This window comes from Ursus arctos, unplaced genomic scaffold (assembly GCF_023065955.2).
Source record: "Ursus arctos isolate Adak ecotype North America unplaced genomic scaffold, UrsArc2.0 scaffold_11, whole genome shotgun sequence".
NCBI classification, from domain to species: domain Eukaryota; kingdom Metazoa; phylum Chordata; class Mammalia; order Carnivora; family Ursidae; genus Ursus; species Ursus arctos.
Genome location: NW_026622775.1, coordinates 21,141,046 through 21,164,193, shown reverse-complemented (window position 1 = coordinate 21,164,193; position 23,148 = coordinate 21,141,046). Strand labels below are relative to the sequence as shown.

At 40.5% G+C, this 23,148-nt stretch overlaps 1 protein-coding gene across 3 annotated transcripts in view; it reads right to left on the bottom strand.

Moving 5' to 3' along the window:
* The window catches only part of JADE1 (jade family PHD finger 1), a 506,990-nt gene that overhangs the window by 211,568 nt on the left and 272,274 nt on the right, over positions 1 to 23,148 (bottom strand). For all 3 annotated transcript variants that reach the window (XM_057310064.1, XM_048212307.2, XM_048212310.2), the window contains one exon: positions 14,021 to 14,097. In XM_057310064.1, the coding sequence (XP_057166047.1) occupies positions 14,021 to 14,097 (77 nt within the window). The remainder of the gene's footprint in view (positions 1 to 14,020; positions 14,098 to 23,148) is intronic.

Genomic DNA, 23,148 nt, shown 5'->3' with positions numbered 1-23,148 from the left:
CACTGAACAGCCAGAGGCCTTGTGTTGGGCAGGAACCAAAAGACTCAAGGTAGAAGCTAAAGTGGAAATCACTGGGAGAGCAACGTTGACAAAAACTGTGTAGTTAGGTGGTGTGTGTGTGTGTGTGTGTGTGTGTGTGTGTGTGTCCCGCCCCTGCATGCCTAAAAGTGAGTCATTTGTTCAGCTTAGTTGAGGTTTTAAGGCAGTTTGGGTGTTTGAGACATATTTAGCACAGATAAGTTTAATGTAGCATCAGGCAGAATTACCAACTCTTTCCTTTATGTGGCTTTTCAGAACAACAAAATGAGCTGGATACCGGCAAATAGCAGTCAGCTGAGGTAAGCAGCCATTCTAGGCGCAAATGCCTTTGTGCCAGGAAAACAAGAACGAGCATGAGTGAGAAGCAGGAAAATGAAATCCACGAACACAGTTCTGGATTTATAGCTGTGAGACAATGCTTCCTTTTCTTGGACCCCAGGATCTGCAAACTGACTCACAGGATGGTGGGTTGCAGAAGCCCCCCAGAGAAGGTGGTCAGTGAAAGGAGTAGAATTACACCCCACTTTGCCTGCCCCTTTGTTCCCCTGGGTCACTGCCAGGCCAATCCTAATCCCACAACATGTGGGGAGCCAATGTGCTCAGATTGAATAGTAGGGGATTAGACCTAAAGAGATTACTAGTAAAAATTTTTCTGGAAGAAAAAAAATTCTTTTTTAAGCATGAGTGAGAAAGGAAGTTTCTTTGTTAGTAGTTGGAAAGCTTTGCAACTATTGATTTATTAAGGAAAATCAGGGCAGTCTGGCACACAGCTTTGAGTTCATGGATTCATCTCTATCCCTTTCCAGGAAGGCCTATCACTCTAAATTGGAAGCCCCAGGGTCTGTTCTTTAACAGAAGCTTTTGTGTCTTGGGGTCTTGTCTGAGCTGGACCCACACAGGATGAAAACAGTGAAAAACATTGAAAGGGGTGAAAAATGTTGGCTCAGCTTCATTTGTCAGATTATGGTTCAAGATCATTTTCTTAGAGATAGTCTGCAGAAAGCCTTTGAGTAAAGGCAAATGAAAGGTTTGGGTCTAAAAACAGGATTTTAAAAGTAGAAATAGAAACAGGTACTAGATAGTTGGAAAAAAGAAAAAAAACCCTACTAGCCTGAAGAGAAAGAGTAGAGAGAGAAGTAGACTCTGGGGGAGAAACTCTCTAAAACTCTCTCTAGGAGAGAATAGGATCTTGGCTTTTTGGCTTCATTTTCAGTTAGTGCCTCACACAATTCATTTAGTACAAGGTGAGACAGGGCTCCCATGTTTTCTGGTCTGCTCCCCAAGAATGGGGGAAGGGAGTGAACGATACCTAGTCTTTTCTCACCTCAATATCAGATATATGTGAGATGGGGGCAGAGGTGGGAGGATTTATAAAGGGGCTGTGTAATTACTGGGAACTCCAGCTAATGGAACAGCCTGGCCATAAGGGACTATATAGTTGAGTTCAATAATCCTTATTGACTGTGCCAGACCCTGAACTAGGCACTGGGGATGCTCAGATGAATAAGACGTGGTTCCTGCAGCCAAGGATCTCACCATCAAAGGAGGAGACAGATGAAAAAACTGAAAATTATTATTCCAATTTATCGGGATACAGGTGAGAACCAGGGGCGCAGGGCCAAAGAAAAGGTGAATCTCACCCAAATGAGAAGGTCCTGACCTCAGTCCCCACAGAACAGAACAAACAGCTCACGAGAATCCTGTACAGCTTGGGACTTGGGCTGGTTCCAAGGGTATCACCACCTCCAGCTGTCTCATATCTTCTCTCTCTTTTCTCACTGGCTCCTACTTTAGGTCTCTCCAGTACTATACACTTTCTGATCCAACTCTGCTATGCCCTCAAGCTGCTGGCTGAGCTTTTTCTTTTACTGCCAAAGCATAGCCTACATTTTCCTACATTTCCTTCCCATCCTTTCATTCTTAACCTACCCTTGATGTCAAGTTCTCACTCATCCCATTCTATAACAGCTTCCCTCTTAAACAAGAATCACCAGTCACATCCTTATTACCAAATCCAATGGCCCTCTTTGATCTTACACAGAGCTAACTCTGGTAACTACCACTTACCTGTTAAAATTCTTCCCTACTTCAACCTCCCAGGTCTCTCTGCCCTTTTTCTTCCCATATTTCTCCTTCTCTGTTTTTTTCACTGACACCATCTGCTTCATGCCTGGACTGAGACGGTCTTCCAAGAAGCAGACAATTTAGGGTCACTGAGGAGTCTCATGTACAAAGACTGATAATGAATCTGATAATGAGTTCCCTTTCACATCCCCTAAGTGGTAGTGTCCGCCAGTGGATAGCCACAGGGAGCTCACCTATACCCAGTGTTCCATCTCTTCTCCATGCTGATGACACCCATATTTTTAACTCTAGTTCTGATCCTTCACTTTATTTCTAGTCCAGAATTTCCACTTGTATATCAATCAGGTCCACATCCAAGGTCATCTGTGTTTCTGAGTTCCTAGCATAGTGCACTGCATATGTTGACTCTGGTTCCTGGTACATTGTTGTCTTCCAAGAGGCAGACAATTTAGGGTCAACAGAGGAGTCTCATGTACAAAGCCTGATAATGGATTCTTGTGTCATCCACCCAGAGGGTGGTATTGTTGTCTTAAGCCCCCCGATTCTCTTTTCAGAGCTTCATTTGCCCTTGTGGCAAGTACTGTTCCTCATGGTAACATTGATCTGTCTGGTAGTTGACTGGCATTAGAACTGACATACAAAGTGATTTGTACTTCAGCTTCAACATGGGAAAAGCTGCAAAAACAGAAACAGAAACCTGAAAGCTTCATTTTCCCATGATCTTTAATCCCAAAACAACAGTTACAACAATAATAGCACTTGCTATGTGCCACTGTGTTGCGCTAAGTACTACGTATTCTCTCTCTGGGTCTTCTCAAAAACCTTGAACGCAGACAACATTTTATAGAGGAGGAAATGGAAGCTTAGGGAAGTTGAAGTGACTGGCTCAAGGTGACTGACTCCAGGACATAAAAGTGAACATCCACTTCACTACACTTCACTACAGCCTCTTGTGGCTACGGAATTTAATTAGAGAGGGCTTGAGTCGGTTCACACTTCGAACAACTGAATGCCTCCTACATGCTAAGCATTGTGGGATATAAAGATTTAAAAAGATCAAGTCCATGATCTCAAGAAGCTTACAGTCTGGAGGAAAAGCACCAAGATAGGACTGATGCCTGGGAGGTGAAATGAGACTTTCAGATGAAAGGGTTGTATTTCCACAAAGCACACACACGCTTCAGTATTACAGGTCTCTGCCCTTGAAGAAAATTCCAGCTGCTGGAGTTTTGCCTATGTGATGTTTCAGATTTAGATTCCCCTCCTCCTTGATCAGGCTCCTCTGTCTTTCTAAAGCTCATACTATACATATAATTTCCATTCAAATTCAAAATCTTTCTGATTATTGTAGTGAATGCAATGTTATTCAAGGATTTTTTTTCTGAAAGAGCACCTATCTGACATGCATTTTTAATTTTATGTGCAATATGCAAATGTCATCACTGTAGTTGTTAACCGCAGTACAGGATTGCAATTAACTATGGAGCTGTGCATTTTAGTTATATGCTAATGCTAATGAGATTTTCATAAAGCAAGTCCAATTACCAGCCCTATTTTTTAACTGCAAGAGCTAGTGCAAAGCAAAGGTGTTGACTTCCTTTGGAATAAATTACCCTTTGTCCTTGGCTCCTTCATCATATTCAATCATCCTAAAAAGTAACTCCTGCTACTTTGAATATTTTATCCTGCCTTGTTCTACAGTACAATATTAATGGAGACTGTTTAGATTGTTTAGAAACCAATTTACACTGCACAGGCAGGGAGAAAACTTCCTCCCAATGTAAACTGCTCCAGCAGAGGAGCAGAGCTTTGAATAGTCAAAGTAAACAGGACCTGGAGGAGACTGAAGTCTCAGACAGTGAATTAGCAAAAATAAACCACAAGAGAGTACATACAGTGTTACCTTGGAGTGAGGAAGCTGCACGCTGTGAATGGTTATTTAAACTCAGATTTATGATCAGATGTGTCACTGATTGAGAAGAATAACCTTGGAAGGAGAGTCATTCATTCAATCATTATTCAAAGCACAGTTGTGGGGGCTTTTGTGTGCCAGATGCTGAACTAGGCATGGAGGGTTCAAATACAAATAAGATGAGGAGGGGAGGGTTACTTAGGGGTTAGAAGTGAGGGGGGATTTTCATGTTATATTTCTGTGTTAATTGATTGTTTTACAAAATGAAAGTGTTCATGAATTACTTGGGCAATGAAAGCATGAGTAAGCAACAGTGCCTGCTTTTGGTGAGCTTATGGTCAAACAAAAGGATACACATCACTAACCATCAGGGAAATACAAATCAAAACCACAATGAGGTACCACCTCACACCAGTCAGAATGGCTAAAATGAACAAATGAGGAAACAACAGATGTTGGCGAGGATGCAGAGAAAGGGGAACCCTTCTGCACGTTGGTGGGAATGCAAACTGGTGTAGCCACTGTGGAAAACAATATGGAGTTTACTCAAAAATTTGAAAACGGAGCTACCTTACAACCCAGCAATTGCACTATTAGGTATTTACCCCAAAGATACAGATGCAGTGAAAAGAAGGGCCACATGCACCCCAATGTTCAAAGCAGCAATGTTCATAATAGCCAAACTATGGAAAAAGCCCAGATGTCCACTGATACATGAATGGATAAAGAAGATGTGGTATATATATACAATGGAATATTACACAGCCATCAAAAAAGAAATTCTGCCATTTGCAATGATGTGGATGAAACTAGAGTCTGTTATGCTAAGCAAAATAAGGCAATCAGAGAGAGACGATTATATGATCTCACTGATATGTGGAATTTAGGAAACAAAACAGAGGATCATAGGGGAAGAGAGGAAAAATAAAACAAGATGAAACCAGAGAGGGAGACAAACCATAGGACACCCTCAATCATAGGAAACAATCTGAGGGTTGCTAGAAGGGAGGGAGGTGGGAGGATGGGGTAACTGGGTGATGGACATTAAGGAGGGCATGTGATGTAATGAACACTGGGTATTATATAAGACTGATGAATCTCTGAACTCTACCCCTGAAACTAATAATATATTATATGTTAATTAATTGAATTTAAATTAAGAAGAACCACAAAAGATAAATTTAAATAAATAAATAAATAAATATTTTTAAAAACCAGAAGGATACAAATATGTCAAATAATTTTGTAATAAAGTGTGACACATGTTAAAATACTTCTTTAGAGAAGACAAAATGAAGGAAAACATTAGTTGGGAGAATGGAGGTGAAAAGGCACAAGAAGCTTCACAAATGACTAGGAGGTTCTTGAGTTGAGCCTTGAAGATGAATGGGTATTTGCCACAAGGATGAGGTGGGAGGTCAGGCTAGAAAAGAGCAACAGAAAGAAAGCACAGAGATGTGAAACAGCCCAGGGGTAACTGGAGTCATAGGGTGTGGGGAGGGCCAAAGGTGAAAGGTGAAGTTGGAGAGGAACAACTGAGGGGTTTAAAGCAAGGGAATAAACAAATCATGCTTGCCTCTCAGAGTTGCCATTTGGGCACCAAAATGAAAGATGTATGTCGGGGCTGGGGGAGGTAAATTACCTACTTATACTTCTTTGCTGGTCACCCTTGGCAAGAACCTTTTCTCTGCTCAGCTCAGACTCTGAGACAAATCATCAGATTGTATTTTCCTTCAAGAGGATGTTTTCTATGCCCCTGTGGAAGGCAATTAAACAATAAGACCTCTTTTTACTTTTAATATTTTCACTAAATCAGTAAGAAGAAAGAAAATACAGGAGATAGGAATGAAAGCTTGATGATGTTGATGTTTAGTTTGAGTATCTTTCCTGCTCTGGGCCAGCTTATAAACAAGGTAAAAGGAGCATAGAAACAAAAGCAGCAAAAGAAGAATACGAGGGAGAACAACAGGGTAGAGAGGATGATATAAATATTACCAAAAACTGACTAGAATTATTTATAGGTAATGGGGCCACCTTTTCTTTTCCATATCCAACCCTACCCCAGAACCCCAGCACCTCTATCATGGAGAGGAAAGCCAGGCATTGGGAAAGGAAAATGGGACATTGAATCTTCCAGAGTTAAGTCAATGGAAGCAGACTTCATAATATATATGAAGGTTGGGAAAGAGATAGAAGTTCTTTTAACAGGGACGCCTGGGTGGCTCAGTTGTTAAGTGTCTGGCTTTGGCCCAGGGCGTGATCCCAGGATCCTGGGATCAAGCCCCGTATCGGGCCCCCTGCTCCACTGGGAGCCTCCTTCTTCCTCTCCCACTCCCCCTGCTTGTCTTCCCTCTCTTGCTGGCTGTCTCTCTCTCTGTGAAATAAATAAATAAAAGCTTAAAAAAAAAAAGTTCTTTTAACATAAAAATGAAGTAATTTTAGTATAACAAAATTTTAAGAACATCCTAAGAGTGTGGGTTTTAGAAACAGAGAAGAGTTGCACCTGTTTGAGTTAGAAATTGGAATGATTTTTTAAAGAGCTTTATTTATTTGAGAGAGAGTGTGTGTGTGTGCGTGTGTGTGTGCGCACATGTGTGTGCTTGCACACTCGTAGAGGGAGAGGCACAGGGAGTGGGAGAGTGAGAATCTCAAGCAGACTCCCCAGTGAGTGTGAAGCCTGATGTGGGGCTTGATCTCACGACCCTGGCATCATGATCTGAGCTAAAATCAAGAGTTGGATGCTTAACAGAATGAGCCACCCAGGCACCCCTGGAATGATTTAAAGAAGCTAAACATAATTCTTTCACTTCTCTGCAATTCCATGGGCATCATTCTTATAATTCAGCTGCAAGAACTCCAGTGATCACATCCATATTCCAGGTATCTGGATGCAGGAAGGGACTAGAAGAATAGGGAAAGGACATGTGCCCATTATCTTTTAATGACACTTTCTAAACGCTTCTATACTACAATACCACTTACATCTCATTGACCAGAACTTAGTCACAATTCTATGTGAAAAGCAGATGGGTTGCCCTCTAATAGAAGGAGTTCCACTCCACTATAACAGGGCCAGAAGATTAAGCATGTCAGGACATAGACAAGTAAATGTAGTGGTGGGAAATTGAAGTGTTTTTTTAATCAGGTGTCTTCTATTTTAACTGTGAAGTATGAAGTAAAGTTATCTGCTGAATGCGAAGGAGTGGGAATTAAAGACAATGAAAAAAATTTGACCGAGTGGAAAGGATTCATCCAGGATTGGGGTTTTGCCAGATAACTTCAGTGGAAGAATCAAAGATCACAGTAACTTAGAAATACAGGTAATATATTCTGGAAAGGAGGAAAATCGAGACAAGAATGGCTGCTGGCTAAGTAGAAAGGAGAGAGGAGGAGTGAAATGAGTAGGCTGGAAGGTTGGAAGGATGTGGTCGGGGGACAGTTGTGTGTAGATGTTATTTCAGAGAAGGAGCAGCTTCAAGTGATATCCAGATCCAGGGAGAAGTTGTGGGAATGGAAGGCAGGGATGGAATGGGGATGGTCATTGGAACATGAAGAGGTCAAAGAACTGAATGGCCAGTGGTTAGATGGGCCACAGAGAAAGACTCTGAGACAAATGCTGAAGTCTTTGATACCTGAGAAGAAGTGAGCAGAAAACAAAAGAGAATAGCATCATGGAAGGGCAGAGAGTCCTCTAATGATAGGAGCCTCAAAGGAGCAGGAATCCTGAGACAGATATTGATGGTTTCTAATCAAACGTCTTCCTGCAGTCTCTCATCATTTCTTTTTTCCGATAGAGTCTTCCTCCCCCAAAGAGGACACATACATGATATTAGACCTAACCTCAACCAATAGAACTAGGAGGCAATATGCTGGGGTGGAGGGTGTTATGGATGGAATGTTTATGTCCCCTGAAAATTCATATGTTGAAATCCTACCTGCCCCCTAACAATGTGGTGGTATTAAGAAGTAAAGGCTTTGGAAGGTAGATAATGTCATGAAGGTGGAATCCTCATGAATGGGATTTGTCCCCTTTTAAAAGAAGTTCAAGAGAGAGAAATTTTCTCTTGGCCACTTGAGGATACAACTGGATTCAGCAGTTGTGAAACCAAGAAGAGTGCCCTCACCAGACGTCGGGTTTACAGTGCTTTGATCTTGAACTTTCCAGCCTCCAGAACTATTAGAAATAAATGTTTGTTGTTTAAGCCACCCAGTATATGGTGTTCTATTACAATAGCCCAAACAGACTAAGACAGGTAGCTCCTGGGAAAGATTTTCTCCCTGTTAAGAAATTATAGATGAGAAGAATTATTCTTTCAACCTTTAGACATAGACATAAGTTGGATAATAGCCCTCAGAAAAATCTAGTTTGCTTATCCCTAGAATTTCTGTTACCTTGCATGGGAAAAGAATCTTTGCAGTTGTGATTAATTATAGGATCATGAGATAGGGAGATTATTCTAGATTATCCAGGTGGGCCCCAAATGCAATGACAAGTATCCTAAATGCCTCTCACAAGAGAGAGGCAGCAGAAAGTTTGATACAGACAGAAGAAAGATACACAGAGAGAGGAAGGCAGTGTGAAAATGGAGGCAGAGACTGGAGTGATGTAGCCATAAGCAAAGGAATATTGGCAGCCACCAGAAGCTGGGAAAGGCAAGGAACAGATTCTCTTCTAGAGCCTTTGGAGGGAGTATGGCCCTGCTGACACCTTGATTTCAGCTTAGTGATACTTATTTCAGACTTCTGGTCTCCAACCAGTGAGAGAATAAATTTCTGTTGTTTTAAGCCACCAAGTTTGTGATAATTTGTTACAGCAGACATGGGAAACTAATACTGACATAACTGTGAGGGATGTAATGTCTGGGGTTGCAGCAGCCATCTTGTGATCATGAGGGAAGAAGCCTCATGAGGGAAGGATAAAACTCAACATGCTGGAAAAGATAGAGGGAAATATGAAAAGAGCTGCTGAATTAGCCAGTTATCACTGAAACTTTTGACTTCTTATAATGTGAGATCTTAAATGTCCTTATTGTTTATTGCTCTTCTAGTTGGATATTTTGTTACTTGCAACCAAAGACATATTAATTGATACAGCCCTATCCAAAAGAGTAGAGAAGTCATGGTTGGGAAGTGGCAGTGAGTACTGATGAAGGGACTTGCCCCACTTACCAACCCTCTCAATGGTCTATAAAATGTGGGAAATAAACATCTTCTGTTGAGAAGCAGAACAGATAACTCAGGGGAAAGCTAGGTTAAGAAAATGTTCAGGAAAATGGTTTTAGAGGTAAGTATTTTGTTAATTACACAATAAGCTTTTTAGGACAGTTTAGAAAGGAGGAGAGGAGTAGGAGGTGTTCTTAGAAAAGGATTATGTGATTCATTATAGAGCATTATTATTATTATTGTCATAAGATTATAGAGAGAGATAGAGCAGGGAATAGGGAGAAACTCACACTTCGGACAGTGACCAAAAAAAATAAGTACAATACTTGGTAGATTAAACCAGCCCCAGCGTTGCCAAGAAAGTATGTTTCTACCATCTGGGGCAATAGTTGTTTTCAAACTTTAGTATACATAAGGTTGATCTGCGGGTTTGTTAAACATGTTAAACATTCCCTGTCCCCAGCACCAAGATCCTTCCTTACTCAGTAGATCTCAGTAGGGTCCAGAAATCTGCATTTATAATGAGCATCCCAAGTGATTCAACTATAGGTGATCCAGGATCACATTTGAAACACACTATCCAGAGTAGTGGTTTTCAAATGTTTTTGACTAAAGTGTACATTAAGAAATACATGCTATAGCATAAGCCAAGTGCACACACACACGTGCACATGTACAGGGTAGGTGAGGCAATCTGGCTTAATATTTTAGAAGTTTATTTTTCATTCATAGAAAGCCCATATCTGATATTCCTGGTCAGGTGACTCTGGTGAGTGGCCCTCCACCAAATGGTAACTCAGGGACCCAGGCTGCTTTCACATTGTAGCTCTGACAGCTTGTGGCTTCGAGGTTGCCTGGTGTCATCCAGCTGGCATATGGAAGGACGAAAGAGTGGAGAAGCCTACGTGGGAGAGTTTATGTGCTGGATCTGGAAATGGCATTTTCCCTTTGGACATACTCCGGCAGCCAGATCTCAGTCATACTGCTGGTTGTAAGGGAGACTGGAGAATGCAGAGAAGCTCCTAGTTATCAGTAAGCACTATCAGACTCTCCATTTTATTTTACTTTATTTTATTTATTTTATTTTAAAAAGATTTTATTATTTTGAGAGAGAGAGAGAATGCGCACACAAGCAGGGCGAGAGGCAGGCAGAGGGAGAGGGAGAAGCAGACTCCCTGCTGAGCTGGGAGCCCAACATGGGGCTTGATCACGGGACCTGGATATCATGACCTGAGCTGAAGGCAGACGCTTAACCCTCTGAGCCACCCGGGCACCCAAGACTCTCCATTTTAGATAGGTAGAGATGTGGGTATTTAACTAGAGCCAAATTTTCACAAAATAATACTTATTTTACTGCATGCAATATCCTCTGATATTTTTCTGTTCTGTTCCATTCCATTCTTTCAATTTTTTTTAAATGCCAGTCTTCACAACTAACTTAATTTCATGTTCTACTAAATAATCCCACTTGGAAAACATTCTCTTGGAACCCACTGGTACTTGTTCAAAGGGCTGGGTGGCCCCACAATTCAGGGGGCTCTGTTTTCTCTGAATGTACATTCAGTATCCCCACAGTCATGCACACAGCAGGCACTCAGTAAATGGTTTCCACTGATACTCTTATGATTGTGGTGGTGAAGAAGAGGGAATAGAGAAAAGATACAAAGGCTCTTTTCCCCCTAAGAACTGTAATTTTTTTTTCAATTAGCAAAGCATAAAATAGCCTCCTTTTGGCATTTTGATTTAAGACTCTAGAAATGAAAACATGCTACTGGGGTAAGACCAGGAGGAAGAACATACTAGAGAGAGAGTATATGTGAAATGAGGGCAGGAATAATATACAGAGATGCTTTGCTTGCATACTATGCTCTTGGCTTCCCCCTGCCCTTACACAAGCCACAATTCATCAGGCTTGCTAACTTTGCCAGGTTGAAAATGTCAGAAATCCAGAACTACAGAGGTTTCCATAAAGGCATCCTACCCCTCCTGATCTAGACTGACTAGATTATTAGTTCTCAGACAGGTGACCCTCAATATTTCTGAAGCTCAGGAAGGAGACCAATAGGTAGGTAGGAAGGAACCACCCTGACTCCTGCTCCCCCCACCTCCTAAACTCTTCCTGCCCTTCCTGCTGCCTCAGACATTGGTGTGACAAGGAAAGAGAGAAAAGGGGAAGAAAAGAGAGGATTTGGAAAAGTGAGATGAGAAAAGGAAGGGTGAAGAGTAGGAGAGAGGAAAAGGGAAATGGGAGGGAAGCGGGGGAGAGCAGGGGGAGGAAGGGGAAGCACTCCAGAGCAGTTTTCAGGAGCTGAAGAGGAAAAAAAAAAAAATCAGAGTACTCCTTACTTCTCTTCCCACCTTAAGCATGGATTCAGGAGAAAACAACTAAAGGATGCAGAATATTTCCAAGATTGCAGATTCCGAAAGGATTCAGAATTCATCGAGTTTCGTGACAAATGAAAAGTACCTGATCAGTATGCTGAGTGCCATTCAAGGATCATAGAATAAGAACTGCTCATTCCAGACATGTTAGTATGAGGTTCTTGGGTTAGAAATAAGAAAGAGGGGCTGTTGGGAAAGTCGGTGAGGGAAGCAAAACCAGAGAGACCTGGCGCGGCTCTCGGCCCGTTCTCACCTGGGGTTAACTTCAGCCCTCTGAGAGTCTCTGAAGGTGAGACTAGCTAGCGTCCAGCTTTCTATTTTTAATTCAGTGTGGAGATAAGAGTTAAGCATAAAGCAGATTAAGACTTCCTTTAAATCTCCTCTACAAAAGAAGAACTGGAATTAATCTGCAGGGGCACTCTATGGATAGTTCAATATCATCATTTTCTAAGAATAAAATTAGAAGCAGAAAACTGTGTCCTTATCCTTTTGACATCCAAGAATTATCGCCATCAAAGTACCACAGTCCATGAAATTACTTTCCAGGTTGTACTCATTAGATCGAGCATTTTTATTCTGTGGACCCGTGGTTTTAATGGAAAAGAAAAGAAAGAAAAAAAAAAATCCCCTCTCTTCATAAGACAACTGTTCCTATACTAGCCAGTTAATGGGGTGCTAATGCATGTGGAAGTCATTATAAAATCACAAATGCAGAACCGAGAAGCAGATTTCAAACATCGATAGGCCTAGCCTTGTCGTGGAAGTTTGCACCATGAGAACGTTGGGTCCAGATAGTGCGCTGTAGATTGCGTTCCCTGCACACTGCAGCTAGAGCCACTCAATTGCAAGCTGTGATTTTTTGTTTTGTTTTAAGCTTATTTTATTTATTTATTTATTTATTTATTTGAGAGAGCAGCAGAGAGAGAGAGAGAAGCAGGCTCCTCTTGGGGAGCCTGATGCAATGGGTGTGTGCGTGTGTGTGTGTGTGTGTGTGTGTGTGTGTGTGTGTGTGCTTTATCCCAGGACCCTGGGATCATGACTTGAGCCAACGGCAGACGCTTAACTGACTGAGCCACCCAGGCACCCCTTGTTTTAAACTTTTAATCACATCATATAATATTACCTTAAAAGATTAGTCATTAAACAGGAAGCTAATCTGGTTGCTAGAGCCCATGTCACTGAATATGTTAACCAGATAACACAGCAGTAACAGAGCAAAGACATTAAGAGTGCGGACTCTGGAGAAGGCTGTCTGGGTTCAAACCCTAGTCCCACTAATTACTCACTGTGTGACCTTGGGTAAATTGCTTAATCTCTCTGTGCCTGAGTTTCCACTTGTGTAAAAGGAAGATAATGATAGTCCGTGCCTCAAGTAAGAATTAATTGAGAAAATGTATGCAAAACAGTAAATCAATTGCTGTCATTATGGCAAGGACTCACCAGCAGTTGGTGGTTATTAGTATTATGGTGTTAGAAATGTGAGAGAAATGAATCTGGAATGGCTGTGCACTCTGGTGGCTTCGTTCAAAGCCTGTGAGGTATACAGTCCTCAAGACATCTCAGGCCTTGTCCTGCAGAAGGGTAACCAGTCAACTTTCTCTGATTGTCCTCTGTGTATCTGAAGTCCCAGCAACGCACTGGGCCTTGGATGGCATGTGATGCCTCAGTGTGTGCACTTAGATCATTCTAGCAATTCAAACAAACAAATAGACCAAAAAGCCCCAAAGTACATCTATATACATACACACACGTACTATCTCAAGGGATATTGTTATAAAGAAAATAAAGCAAGGTAAGAGGCTGAGGAGTGGCGGAAGAGGCACCATGAAACAAGTTGCTAATTATGAGGTAAAGGCAAAAAAGTGCAACAGAAGTTAGAGAAGGTGAAAAATGAATGTGAACTGAAAGTATCGTGGGAAAATTCTGTGATCTAGGTAGGCAAGAAGTCGTAGAAATGGGGGAGCAGGTCTTTCCAGGCGGGTAGGGGGAGCAGAGTGTGGCTAGATGGCTGTGGGAGTCAAGCCAGAGCAGAGGCAGGGGCTGCCAGGGAGAGGTAGGCACCAGCAGTCAGGGTGGGTGGGCAGGTTACAAGAGATCTGAAGCCAGAGGCGCTGGGCCTGGTGTGGGCTATTAGGTATAAATGTCAAGAGCTACTGAAAACTGCCTGGGGAAAAACATAAGCAAACCCAGTTTTCATTTCAGCTGGCGAACAGGAATGAGAGCCTCAGGACTGCACCTGGGCCTGATGACGTCGAACCAAGTTTCTAACTGGCGTGACGGCTTGTCACAGAGAACCTCCTAACATGTTTCTCCATGGGGCCATCTGCAGCCCCACATTTACATCCTCCTATGCTAGCAGGTTCAGATGCATCTTGCTCCTGGTGCCAGCTTGTGCGTCTCCGAGTTTTGAGGGGGCCTAAGCATCACTTCTGTGCTTACCTCTGGAGTGGTTGGAGTTGGGGTGCATGACACTTGGAATGATGACACCAGAACCATATAGAGAAGAGGATGGGTGCCTGAAAGGAAAGGAAGCTGCATGAGGAAAAATGTCCACTAGAAGCAGGGTTGCAGTTCCATGTGTGGGCCTTAGTTTTACTTCTTTTTCCTTCAATGGCCACATCTTCAGTGGCCAGTGTGCTCATCTTGGCAGCCTTCACCATCTCTCTGAGGTTTGCTGCTTCAAATTTCTGTGGGTCAAGCAACCCAGTAAGTAGGCCTTTAAAAGACACCTGGCATGTAAGCATGAATATGGCTTTGAATGAGAGTTTAAGGGGAATCATTTACACCTTGAGCTAGATGGGGTTACTCAGAGGCCTTTTCTAAGAATTATGTCTAAATTTCTGTGAGTCGAGTTGGCTGAAAGGCTAGGCATCACAGAATATTCTGTATGAAGTAAATGTAATTCCTTAATATAAAATCAAAAGGCAAGGAATCATGGGAGTCTGCCTGACTTACAAATTCAAAGGAGGCTGTCCAATCCAGGGTATCCTGCATATCCAGGGTATGTATAAGATGTTTTCTTTCTTTTTTTTTTATAGTGTTTTTGTTTGTTTGTTTGTTTGTTTTTTAAGTAATCTTTACACCCAACGTGGGGCTTGAACTCACAACCTGGAGATCAAGAGTCATGTCTCTACTGACTGAGCCAGCCAGGTGCCCCACCTTCTTTTTTTTTTTTTAAGTCAGTATCTTTGTCATGACATACAGACTCTGATGAATAGCTCCTTGGAAGTTTCACTAGCTTTGCTCAAATTGAACTACTTTACTTCAATAACCAGCATATTCTATGTTCCATTGAGATAAAACTGCTGCTTGAAAGTTTGTTAATTGACTTATTCAACAAATATATTAAGCACCCAATATGTGCAAAATATAATGCTACATGCTAGGGATCCAGAGGAGGACAAGACAGGTAGGCCCCTGCTCTCTAGCAAGTAGGTATAGACCACATCTCTCTGGGCTTCTTAAATGGGTCTCTCTAAACTCCAGCAAAGAAATTCTGCTTCCAGCAATGCTCTAAGAACACTGCTGTCGTTAGTTCTCTTTTAGCACAGCACCCTGTTTTAGTAACCAAATCATTAACCACAGATTCTGTGGCATCACATCTTCAAAATGTTATAAAACATTTATAAAATCAGAATATAAGGTGAAAATCACAAGTAAGCAAAAGCAGCTTTGAAATTCCCTTAGGAGGGCACCATGCTGGAAAACAACACACACGTCTAAATAAATCTAACTTGGCCAATGTTTCCTCCAGCTTTGGTTAGGCACTAAATTAAATTGTTGACTTGCATTTAGGGGCAATATTGTTGATGAAAATGTATCTTTAAAACACTAGAATTACATTCAGCGTCTGATACACTAGGACAGACTGAGAGAACAGCAGATCAATATGTAGGCTATTTTGAAATAGTAACTGATGAGTTACATTTGCTTTTAATAATTCTAAAGGCCCTGCAGGTCCCAACCATTGAGTCAATGCATTGAAGTGTCTATGGGGATGGGTCTGAAAGTAGCCTCACTATCTCCAGTCAAGCATTCCTGAGTCCCACAGGGAAAGTGCAGACATGCTTACAGGACCAGAAGAGGCCTGGGTTGGGTCAAGGGCAATGTGTAGAGAGTGGATCTGGAGCTTGGACTGCCAACCATCCGCAGTGGGATGTTGTCAAAATGCCCAGACACTAGGAAGGAAAAAGTCATATCTCAACTGAGGTCAGCAAAGACCAGAGAAGAGTGCTCAGATGAGACTCATAACTTGGGTCTCTCCTGAGCAAAAGGGCAGAAGGATGGTAAGGGGAAGAACCCTGCAGTTGCCTAAATATGTACCCAAACAGACAAAGTATTAAACTAGAGGAGACTGAGTAATTTTTGACATAATGATATATTTAAATTGTATCAGAAATGAGGGCTTGAGAGTTAAACTATATTCAGTTATAGAAAACAAAGTTACATTTCTGCTTATATGAATAGTCAATGCGTTGTAAGTCAGCTACACATGTCTCCCAGGTCACACTCTCTCAAACATACCCTAAGTGAAATGGCAGAAAGAATCACCAACCTGATTAAAATGGTTCTCTCTATATATTGGGAGAAATACACATTGAGTTTTCATAACTAAAATGCATGCAGGACCCCATCTCCCCATATTCTTTGTTCCCTCATTCCTATGGCTCTCTTTTCAGTAGGCTGAAAGAACACAACAGTTTGCTTGGATATGCAACATACTTACCAAAAGACAAGAGAAATGAGTTTAGTTTCTTAACTTTATGCTTAATACCTTTCTGGGTTTGAATGAGACTGAATCTTTTGTCATCTCAGTTCTAGGCATTTCTAATTCTACAAGCTACTCTAGAATCATATTACATTCCATCTTGTTATCCACTATTAAGTAGGACACAATGTTCAGTAAATACTTGTTGATTAATAAATTAAAAGATTATACTCACAAGCTGGATGGGTCAGCAAGAACTGGGGCAGGTTATATATTCATACTTTAATATGAACCAATAGAGTATATGGAAATTTAGTTAGATAATGTGACACTGAGACTCTACCTGACCTGAAATCCTATGATTTCTAGTCCAAACCACTCAGTATAATAGCAGTTTCATCTTTAGGGATAAAAGCCTATTGATTCTCTTATAGAGAAGCAGCATTATCTTTTGCTATCCTCAGTCTAGTTCTCCAAAATGCTATTTTTAAGAAGTCCCACTTAGAAAGGCAAAGAGCAAGGTGGGTTGGGCTTGGTGTTAGAAAGGTGGAAATAGATCCTTCTTCTACCTTGTTGAGAAGGACTACTCAATTAGGTCAGACAGGAGACTGAGAAACCATTTGTGCTGCCTAGGGCAGAGCTCAGTGAGATTATTAAAAGGTAGAAACTGGGAACATATCTATTACAGAAATGCAATTAGCTGTGGAGAACAGTGTCTCAGAGCCATCCGGATAGAACCAAGGTGGCTCTTCTCAGTGACCAGGACATAAGTCTCATAGCTGCTCAGGCCTTAAGGGCCTAAGGAGAGAAAGTGAGCAGAGGCGAGCAAGTTTGTGGAGATCCCAGTGCCCAGCGAATGTATCCCTGTACTCACATGCTGGCACGCTGCCCAGAAGGCTCCAGCCCAGCTGTTGGGTCTGGTGGCAGTCTATTTTTTGCTCTTGAATGATACTGGGAGCAAAATCCCAGTTCTCTAGTCAGTGGGGCATTTTCCAGGCAAAAGCTCTGGTTAGCATTCAGTTCAGTGGCCATTGCAAATCAGGAAGGGCTAATCGAATGAGAGGCAGATACATCTACCCTTTCAAAGAAGAAAGTTAATTTGGATGTTTTATGGCTAGTTACACTATGATACTTGTAACTAGAGTCATAGCTACCAACCAAGATTCTTTAAATCATCTATATTATGAAATTCCAGAGCTGAAGGGACTTTGGAGATTGTCCAGTTTAAGGAAAGAATCAGGAGAATTTGAGACTTAGCAAAATTACACAGCAATCTCATGGCAAAACCAGGATGAAAACCCAAATGGCCTGACTGCTAATTCAGGGATCTTTTCATTACCCAACAGCTTTTGTGAATATGTAAGATATTTCTCTTTTGTCACTGCCCAGTCATCACAGCTCCCTTTCCCCAAGTATCTGAAAAGGGTGCCTCTGAGGGTAAATATCTGGAAAGATTTTGCAAGTTTTGTTTAGAAGGTTTTCACTTGCTGCCAACATCCTTTCTAACATTTTGTGACATTTTCCTAAATATATTTATTCTTCTAACTGCAAAGATGAAAATAATAATTCAAAAGATATAGGAATAAAAAATAGAAGTTTTCATAATCCTAACCTCTAGAGATAGCCACAATAAAGATTTGGTGTACATCTTTTAGATCTTCTTTATGTACATCTTATATATAAAAAATCTATTTTATAATGGACTTTACATATGTATTATATAAACATATATCATAAATATGTAAATATATGTATAAAGATAAAAAATATATGCTCTAATATATGAGTTGTCAATAATTTAATGCAGCAGGATAGGAAAACTCAATCACATTATTAAGCTTTTGTTGTTTTAGAAGAAGCATGCTAGTTATTCTTGGTGGATGGGAGATGAGTTACTGAATATCTAAAGAATGAGATTTCTTACCCAGAGAATGAATGGCCACTCATTTGTTTATAAAGTCTATACTCTCTCTCTCTCTTTTTTTTTAAAGATTTTATTTATTTATTTGACAGAGATAGAGACAGCCAGTGAGAGAGAGAACACAAGCAGGGGGAGTGGGAGAGGAAGAAGCAGGCTCACAGCGGAAGAGCCTGATGTGGGGCTCGATCCCATAACGCCAGGATCACACCCCAAGCCGAAGGCAGACGCTCAACCGCTGTGCCACCCAGGCGCCCCTCTCTCTCTCTTTTTTTAAGTCTATACTCTCTTCACCACCACCCCATTGTACCTTCACCCCTCACTATACCCATTCTTAACTTACTGTTTTTCAAGCCCAAAGATAGGAATTTAAGCTGGGATCAAGGCTGTGTACTTGGAGAATAAGAAGATAGTGGGACTGGACCTTTGGGAGAGGATGGAGAGACAGTTGGTTTCCAGAGGACAGCAGGATGGGGATGTTGCATGTTTCTAAAACCCAGGAACTGGTGGGAGCTTCAGTAGTGATGGATGTGTGTGTCTAGGTAGGCCAGGAACTCAGCACCCCAAGTGGAACACTAAAAATATTAGTGCCAAGGCTTGCACAAGAGCTAGACATTACCAGGTGAGTTTCCAAATCACAATCAGATTATGTGGGCAGGAAGTCCAAGCGCTCAGAGATAAACCCAACTGCCTGATAATCCATTATCCTTAATCACAAGCCCTAGAGTTCTCTTATGATCCTAAATGGGTGAAAGGAGTTCCTTGAAAGATGACTGAGATTAAATTTCCCAGCAACTCTGATGGAGGGGACTGAGTCTCATTGAAATGGATTTAGAGTGGTGCCTGGGTGGCTCAGTCGGTTAAGCGACTGCCTTTGGCTCAGGTCATTATCCCAAGGTCCTGGGATCCAGCCCTGCATTGGGCTTCTTGCTCTGCAGGGAGCCTGCTTCTCCCTCTGCCTGCCACTCCCCCTGCTTGTGCTTTCTCACTCTGACAAATAAATAAATAAAATCTTAAAAAAAAAAGAAAAAAGAAAAAACAAATGCATTTAGAAAATTAAAGGCATGTGATGATTCTTTTCCCTAGGAGTTGTGGGGCAAACCAAACATATAACATATATATGATATGATGTAACATGTTAAGATTTTATTTTCATATCAGTATACCTAGTGATGCAAAAATTATTTCTTACTATTTGAACATCTATCTACCTCACACTAAACAGATAAATTTATTCAAGAGAGATTAAATACTCAAAAGTAAACAAAAATTTCAGAAGAAATTTCAGGAGACTATATGTATAAGCTATGGGTCAGAGAGACCTTTATATGATTTATATCAAAACAAAAAATTTAGAAGTGAAGCTGATGGTTACCAGAAGGTAGGTGGGTGGGGGGATGGGTAAGATAGGTGATGGAGATTAAGGAGGGCACTTGTGAAATGCATCAGATGATGTATGGAAGTGTTGAATCACTATATCATACACTTGAAACCAATATTACACTGTATGTCAACTAACTGGAATTTAAATAAAAACTTAAAAAAAAAGAAATTTATAAGTGATAAAAGAAAAGATGGATATATACGATACATAAAAATGTAAAAATTTTGGTATAGAAAGACATACAATTGATAAAGTTAAAACAAATGCTGGATTAAGGGAAAACTGGCATAGATATGTCAGATAAGGGGTTAACATCAGTAAAATGCAAACAAATCCTACAAATTAATAAGAAAAGATAAACAATGCAACAGACATAATGGCAAATAATATGAATAGAAAATTCACAGATGAACAAATCCAAATGATGATTAAACCCATAAAAAGATCCTTTATTTCACTAGTTGTCAGGGAAATGTAAATTAAAATAACAATGATATTTTTCTTCATTCATTAGATAGTTTTTTGAAAGAGATTCACTCACATTGATACTAGAAATTTAAGTAAAATTTAAACATACACACACACACACATACACACACTCTTTAACCCAGAAATCCCACTTCTGGGAAATCTATACTATAGAAATATTATGGCATAAGTGTAGGAAAAGATTCTTGTAATAAGACACAGAAAAAGCATGAAACATAAAGGAAAATGTTGATAAACTGGCTCTATTAATATTTATTTCTACACGCCAAAGGATGTCCAGAACACATTTGAAACAAAAGCTAGAAACTGGCAGAAGATAGCTGCCATTCATATAATGAGCAAAGATTAATATACAGAAATATTTGTTTTATCTACATGAAATTGCCAATAATCAGTAATTTTTTACCTACAAAAAAGGCAATTTCATACAATTCAATCTACTACAGAGAATTCTTCCAAATCAATAAGAAAAACATAACCAATCCAAGCAGAGGAAATTGGACAAAGGATATAAATTCACAGATGAGGAAAACCAAATGGCCAATAAATGAAAATATGCTTAACTCACTAGAAATCTGTGAAATAAAAGCTATGATAAGGACCCCACACTGGGCATGGAGCCTACTTAATAAAAAAAAAAGCTATGATAAGATACATATTATAAGGTTGACAAAGATAAAAATACATTGGTAAAAATGTGGGGAAATAGAAATTCTTACACACTATTGGAGTGCAAATTGGTATCAGTTTGGCAATACCATGTGAAGTTGATAAAAAGCACAGTAGCTGACCCATTAACTTCATAGCTGGGTATATACACCAACTAGAACCACAGAAGGCTTGTACAAGGAGGATTAATGAAGCCTGGTCTATAATAGTGAATAACTGGAAACAATATGAATAACAAGTTATTTTTTAAAAGATTTTATTTATTTGAGAGTGAATGAGGGGGAAGGAGAATCTGAAGCAGACTCTTCCCTGACCACAGAGCCCGAGGCCAGGATCAATCCCACAGCCACGAGATCATGACCTGAGCTGAAACCAAGAGTCGGACTGTTAACCTACTGAGCCACCCAGGCACCCCAATAACATAGTATTTTATAAGTAAATATCAGATACTTAAACTATGGTAGAGTCAATCTGTCAAAATTAAAGACTTGGATCTATATGTGTCAATAAGTCTTAGAAGTCTTAAAAGTGTCTGTAAGTCTTAAAAATACAACGTTGAGGGTGCCTGGGTGGCTCGGTCGTTAAGTGTCTGCCTTCAGCTCAGGTCATGATCCCAGGGTCCTGGGATCGAGCCCCGCATTTGGCTCCCTGCTCAGCAGGAGGCCTGCTTCTCCCTCTCCCACTCCCCCTGGTGTTCCCTCTCTCGCTCTGTTACTCTCTGTCCAATAAATAAATAAAATCTTTAAAAAAAAATACAATGTTGAATAAAAAACAAATTGCAAAAGATACCTAAAGTATGAGCCTAATTATATGAATTTTAAAATTACACAGAACTATATATACATAGTAAATGTGGATGAGAACAATATATAGCTGATTAAAGATAGTGGTTAGGGAGGGAAAAACGTGGAATGGAAGAGGAATAAAGAGGTCTTTATAAATAACATTTTTAAAAACCCTGAAATAAATATGATGAAATGTTAACAACAGTTTAAAAAATAATGTTAGGTACTTCAGTGTTTTTGGATTTTCAGGGTTTTTTTTTCCTGTATGTTTGAAATAAAAAAAAATTAAAAGGTTCAATATGTAAGATTTCATGAATAAGGATGTTTGTAAAACTGGGACCTATGCCAGTGCCCACTGACAGGGCAGTAGTTGAGGAAACAATGGTACATTCATACTATGTACTTCGAGTGGCTTTCAACAAACAGAATTGGGCTCTTTTGAAATTTAACTATTAATAAGAATGGAACATTAATTTAGTATCTCACATTGCTGAAGTAATGAAAAATGGAATCCTATGATACATAGTGTTCTGAAACTGGCTGTGTAATATTTCATCATAGAGAAGCAGGTGACATCATAGGTGAATGTTTGCCCACTTGCCTCATCCTGTTTATTAATGATACATTTTCTTCCCTCTGCCCCTCCTGTGTCTTTGAAGTTTTCACTCAGAGAGTCATTTACCAACCTCCGATTCCTCTGTGGTTATGGCTAGAACCTCTGGGTCACATCATTTTGCAGGAGAATAAATTATGTCACCAGGGTCTTTGGTTTGATTTCTAATTAAGCAGAAAGGCCCTTAATAACTAACTCATCAATTTATGTGGGTGGCAAATGTCAGAAAGCACTTTGGAATTTCAGCCTTCTTCTTCCCTGTCATCAAGGGAAGTGCCCTCCACCATCTTTTACCTCTGTGTCCATAGCACCTTTTTTAAGAGCTTAGTTAATGCCCTGTCACTGTACAACTGTACTTCTAGGTCACGCCAGGCAGGAGATTAAGTTATAGACATTCTTAAAGCATCTCTGCTGAGTATCCAAGGGACTGGAGAAAAAGTAGATAATGGGTGTAGGACAATACTAATAATAGATAAATGGCTAACAAGGGCCCCACATGTCAGACCCCCCTGTGCTATCTCCATGAGCTCAGTTCTGTATGAATACAGCCCATGAAGATTGTTGCCCTGTCACCAAGGTTACACCATTATTTGAAAGATTCAATAACATTCAATCGTTCCTTAAAGACATACAGCTCCCTCTAAACTCTTCCTTTGGCTGATATTTTAAGAGCTGTCTCTATACTTTGGATGTGTAGTCTACTGATGTTCAACAGCTGTGAAAGGATCACTCATATACCACACCATGGCCTTCCAAAGCCCTTGTCATCCAGAAATAAAATTCCATTTCTTAGGAGGAAAATGAAAGTTGGGTTTTTTTTTTTTTTTAAATGTTGAGAGTTTCTTCTCACCACAGCAGATTGGATCAAAATCTCCCAAAGAGGCGCAGAGACAAAGGGAAATGATCTGAAGCTTCCTGGTGAAAGCAGGTCACATTATTTTCCCTTCCTCCTCTTTCCTGTCAACACCTCTGCAGGAGGTGTGCCTTCAGAAACTGCACAC